This window comes from Parasteatoda tepidariorum, chromosome X1 (assembly GCF_043381705.1).
Source record: "Parasteatoda tepidariorum isolate YZ-2023 chromosome X1, CAS_Ptep_4.0, whole genome shotgun sequence".
Lineage (NCBI taxonomy): Eukaryota > Metazoa > Arthropoda > Arachnida > Araneae > Theridiidae > Parasteatoda > Parasteatoda tepidariorum.
The window spans coordinates 71,559,805-71,565,522 of NC_092214.1; the positions used below are offsets into that span (position 1 = coordinate 71,559,805).

The 5,718-nt window shown below is 28.8% G+C and overlaps 1 protein-coding gene across 2 annotated transcripts in view; it reads left to right on the plus strand.

Moving 5' to 3' along the window:
• Positions 1-5,333, plus strand: part of LOC107436806 (guanylate cyclase 1 soluble subunit alpha 2) — a 465,049-nt gene extending 459,716 nt beyond the window's left edge. For both annotated transcript variants that reach the window (XM_071187935.1, XM_043040687.2), the window contains exon 11: positions 4,407-5,333. In XM_071187935.1, coding sequence (XP_071044036.1) covers positions 4,407-4,620 — 214 coding nt within the window. In that variant the 3' untranslated portion in view covers positions 4,621-5,333. The remainder of the gene's footprint in view (positions 1-4,406) is intronic.
• The last annotated feature ends 385 nt before the right edge of the window (positions 5,334-5,718 follow it).

Here is a 5,718-nt window from a genome sequence, read left to right on the forward strand (position 1 = left end):
AACTTTCAAAATTAAAAATAATTAAATAAATAACAACAATTTTGCAATAACATTAAAGAACATAAGAATATTATTCAATAAAATTTTAGGTTACTTTGAATTTTCGATTTCTAGAAATGTACTTTTAAATCGTTACTTTTTTTGTTTAGTACTTGTACTTTTACTTGTACTTTTTACTCGTTACTTTTTAAAATACAAGATATTTACTTTTTACTCGTTACTTTTTTTAAAAATACTTGTACTTTTACTCGTTACTTTTTAAAAGTAACGTTGCCATATATGGTCATTATGTACATCATTGTTTTTCTAATTGAAATTAAAAAGCAGTCAAAATGACTTGGGCAATCTAGTGTTAATCAAAATCTACGACAAAGGTTTGACATACTGAAAAGCATTTAAAACTTCTATTGATAAAAGCGACATTTTAAAATTACGTTTTCTGAATTGATAAATCTGCACAAAACACTTCATAAAAATAACATTATCAAAAAAAAAAATTCCTAAGAAAATAAAACTGTAAATAAAATTTTGAAGTTTAATTACAAATCAACTTTTTTATTCATAGTTATACGAAACCATTTCTCCACTCTTATTACTGATTATAAAAACTTATTCCAATTGTGGTAGTAGTTGTGTCTCTTTTACTAAAGCGGAAATTAAACTTAGCTCGTATGATGTATAGTCATGTCTCAACATCAGATTAACATCATCCAATAAGCGTTTGACAAGGTTGCTAAAGAATATTAGAAGGAAACTTCCCAATGATAAATAAAGGAAGCAGAATAAGATTATCCGTAAATTACATTCCTTTGATGCTCAGCGTTCTTTGGGGAAATATTATTCGCTTTTACCTCACCACTTTCGTCACTCGAAGGCAACTCGAGTAAGATTGGAAAATTCTTCTGGACAGAGAACTACACTCATAACTTATCTGGTTTCTGAATATTCGCGAATTAAGTCTACAAATTTAAATAGAACTTGGTCTAAGGAAATGAGATTTCAAAGTGTCTGACAATAATAGTAGTAAAACAGTAGCTCGTGAATTAGATGAGAGGGAATTCGAAAGATAAAATCAATTCGAGATTAAAGATTAGATTAGTTGGAGATGCAAAATTATGATTAAATTTCATTTTATATTCAAATTTCTAAAAGTTTCAAAAATGAATGACTTATTCCTTCTACTTAAATGTGGAATTAGTAGCTTATTTTGCATGAATTTTAATTTATTTTATTTTTAAACCAAGAAGTTTTTACATTTATCCATAGAACGTGTGCTTGTGTTAATTTATAACTTTACATAGCATTCTCTTCTTTTACTCAAAGAATATGTTTTTGTTCATAAGAGTACGCTATACTGCAGATAAAACCTTTCACGGGGAATTTTTTCCACTTACATTAGTAATTTAAAATTTAAGGAAAGAAATTAAAAAGAAAAAATTGAGTTACGATAAACTAAAAGTAAACCATAATGGTTTAAAAACAAAAAAAGTTTTTTTTCCCTTCAAAATATCAAAGTGCAAATAAATTATAACAGGTTTATTTCTTAGCTGTAAAATTCCGTGAAATCCTGTCATAGTTTATAAGAATTTTTATATTTTGAAGAACAACTATCAGCATTTGAATTTTTATGGTTTACTATTAGTTTATGCCGGCCAGAAAGCCGAGCGATCAGAGTACCCGACTGCGAAGATAATAGTCGGGGGTTCAAATCCCGTTCGGGGCTTGGGCGTCTCTGTTGTATAATGTGTGACATGGTGGGTGATGTTGCTCGCTTCCATGACCTAAGCTTACAGGCACCGACCGGGTTACGTTAGCCCCTTAAAAACAAAGCATCAATTCTTATCTGTTAGCTGATGAGTAACAGTGTCTAGACTTTAATACTTTTTAAAGTATTTAAGCTATTTGTCATTTTAAACTTTTTCCGCAGTTATCGACAACTTGGCTAAATTTTTCAAATTATGAGACAGAAACCCGAAGATGTCGTCACTAGCAAATCATGCTGAATATTATTATGCATCTAATATTTTTTGGATATGAAACAGACATAAACCATTGTCAAATTCGCTTTTGTTTCAGAGTTATGAACTTTTGAAAAAATAAGTTTAAAATATTACAGAAATTTCAAAAATAGCGTGTTAAAACAGTTAAAAGATTCCAATGAAAATTATATTCAAACGATATATTGTTAGAGCTCTAATTCAATTAATAATTTATTTTTATATAATATACTTGTAAAATGCAGAATTATGCAGGAACTTTAGAATTTATCACTCAAAACAGTAGATTTTTGTTTTCCGTCATGAATTAAACTTGGTGACTTATTCAAGGTAGAAATCGTAGTGTTTGATAAATAATATCTCAATTACTGCCAGATAGGTAGGTGCCACTTTGGGTAGCTTCCTGGCTAGATAAATCATGTTAATAAATAAATAATTCTTACTTATTGTATATTTACATGAGTCTTTCCAAAGTATAGCTAAAATTATTTCCCAAATATTAAAATATTGCATTACAAACTCTTTGAAACTCTGACTTTTCTTCATATTGACATTTGCCACTTTAAACTTCAGCATTGAGGATACTGCCTAACTCTGATAGTCATAATAACTGTTATAAAGTAAAGCATTCCCATTACAGCCATGTGTTAGCCAGGCGTGTCAAGGAGTTTAGAGTTCCACATTTTCTTGGACAACGGCATGATTGTGACAGAGTGGTTAGCACTGCTCACATGCCTCCTTTGCTTACAAGCTGGTACCCATTGATCTGAAGCTGGATGGGTTTCAAGGCACCAGTTTTTCACAACAGTTCAAAGTACCAGTTTTTCGCAATTCCAGTTTTTCACAACAGTTCAGTGCCTTTATCATTGACGAGTAGTGGCTCATTTACTAGAATTATTGCCTGTGAATAAAATCGGTAAGTCTATACTATATTGGTGGAAAATAGCATACAGTGAAAATATTGGCATTACAATATTTTATTGAAGCAAATGAATTATATATGTATTTATGATTCGGTCAAATTAGGAATTTTATTCAGCAAAATGGTAATTTTCCCAAAAATATCCCATATTCGCTCATATTGACATTTAGCGCCAATTTCAACTTCAGCATTAAGGATACTGTTATAATAGTCATAAATAACTGTTATATAAATAGCATATTGTTCGCTAAATTTTTTTTCATATGACAAAAGAGTCTTCAAAAAGCAGCTTTAACTTCCACATTTTTGATTTGATATTACCATAAATATTTTGAATATTTAATGCTTAATTTTGGGAAGAGGAAATATAAATATAATATTTATGAAATAATATATTTATGAAATAAAATATTTGTGTAAAATTAGCATTATCTGTAAACAATGCTTTAAATAATTATATTAATTTAAAGTAACATGCATTTTGCAAAGATTTTAGGATACCTAATTTGAAAGAAAATTTGTGGAGTCTTAGATTCTAACATAAAAAAATTGATGACCTATACATTTTTCAGAACCTCACACTATTTCTGCACATGAAGCATAATTTATTTATATAAGATTATTGTCTTTTAAATGAAGTCAAAGCTCTCACCAAATGTAGTTAATTGCCTAAACTTGAATCACTCGGGAAAGAATTTCGATTTTATATATCAAGGAAATAATTCTAAAATATTCTGAAGGAAAACTTAATTCGATATTTTCCATTATCTGCTACAAAGTATCGATTTGCGATTAATTGATTTTGTAATTCTTGGACTTGAAATTTGATATATTTACGCAAAAAGAACAGTTTAAAAAATATGGATTTTAAATTTATAGTTTAACTTATCAAAAATGAAAATCTCTATCTAGCCCACGTTTAACTGGTCAACTTTGAAATTTACTCAGAAACTTCTGAACCTATTCTTTAAGAGAAATATGCTTGAGCCCTCTATTTTTTAAAATACTTTATCTAGTTTTATATTTTAAATTAATAGATTATTATCTAACATTGATGATATGAAGATTATTTAATATTGATTATTTAGCATTGATGATATGAATATTATTTAACATTGATGATTTTTTTTTCATTAGAAATGTCATTGCCCAACAGGTACGGTAATTTTAGCAGAATTTTCTACTCTGTGTTGAAAGACTGAAGTTCCTGTGTACCATATCTCTTTTATTGTTCAGTTATTCCAAAAGTAATTAATTTAAATCAGAGCAATTTTCTAACATTTTGTAATATGATTCTATTTAAGTGCTTATTTAATCACTTGGGTTTTAACCTCAAGCGTTAATATTGATAATATTAACTATTATCTCCATTCCGCTAATGAATTTTTTAAACATACGGTACGGTAAACTACCCCTACTTTATAGACTTTATTTTCTAACGATTTACTCATTTGACTAAATTTATCTTCTTTTTCAATTCATTTTAGGCTTCTTGAATCCACCCCAACTTTTCTTTTTACTCCAAGAAAGTTAGAAGATCTTCCCAAAGGTTTCCCAGAGGATATTAAAGGAATACCATACTTTCTTAATAATTACGTTCATCCAGAAGTTCCTCTCGATAAACCACTTTCGGAACATATTGCCACTGCAATGAAAGAACTGGATGTTATGCAGACCAAATGCACAAAGTCTTCACCATGATTTATTTATCTGTGAACAATAAAGTGAGGCCCTACATTCACAAGAGTGCTTCGTTCATTTCACTTTGCATTTAATCACCGAAAGACAAAATATGAATGGACGTGGCAGAAGTCTCAACAATGTGTTGCTTCACTGCATTTTAGTAATTTGCACAAATGCATTCTTTAAAACTGTAGATATTTATTTACTTATTGCATTCAAATATGTTCTTTAAAGATGAATATATTTCTTTCCAAAAAGAAACTTAGTACGGAAACGAGAAAAGAAGTTAAAACATTGAAAAGATTAATGTTTTTACTTTTTTATGTAGTGTTGATTGTAATTTAAATATTTTTTTTTATTTCTTATNAAAAGTGAATGTGATGAAAAAAAAAGATATTAAGCCCTTATTTGAAGAGTGGCGCAACCCCATTTATTAAAAATTAGTTAAGGCCTCATTTTTTTTGTTCATAAGTCATTTCTATGTTGCTTTAAAACTAGTACACCTCCTAAGCTAGTACACCTCCAATTATTTGTTGCTGAACGAAGAGAAAAAAAAATTAAGCAAGATAAAAAATACGTTACATTCGTCCGACTTAATACCATAAAATGAACAGAGATAGAAATGAAGTTGGACAATCTTTCAATTATGGCTTTCATATATTTCATTCAACAATCTGGATACTTTTATGTTTCGCAATATCAATAAAGTAAATTATGGAGTGCATTTTTAATTTATGCCCTTGAACTTTTTCCTTAGTTTCATTAAAATGGAAAGTTGTTTTTAATGTTTCCGTCCAATCACAGTTTCAATTAAATATGATTGTATCACCAAATGAGTCCACCTGAAGTAACATTATTAAAGTATCTCAAAAAATATCTCAGCATAAAAATGTATTCAGACTTAAAAATTTATTTCCGCAATTATGGGCATTAGTAATATTTTATTTGTACATTTTGATTATCCTTGCATTAGACTTACAAAATGCATCAATGCCCTTAAATCCCATTGACTGCGCTTTCAGTTTAGAAGAGTGGTGATCAAACGTTTTGGGAAAAGTGCTGAAATGAAAAGATTATTTGTGTCACTTTCATTTTTTTCCAACGTACTGAAAATTA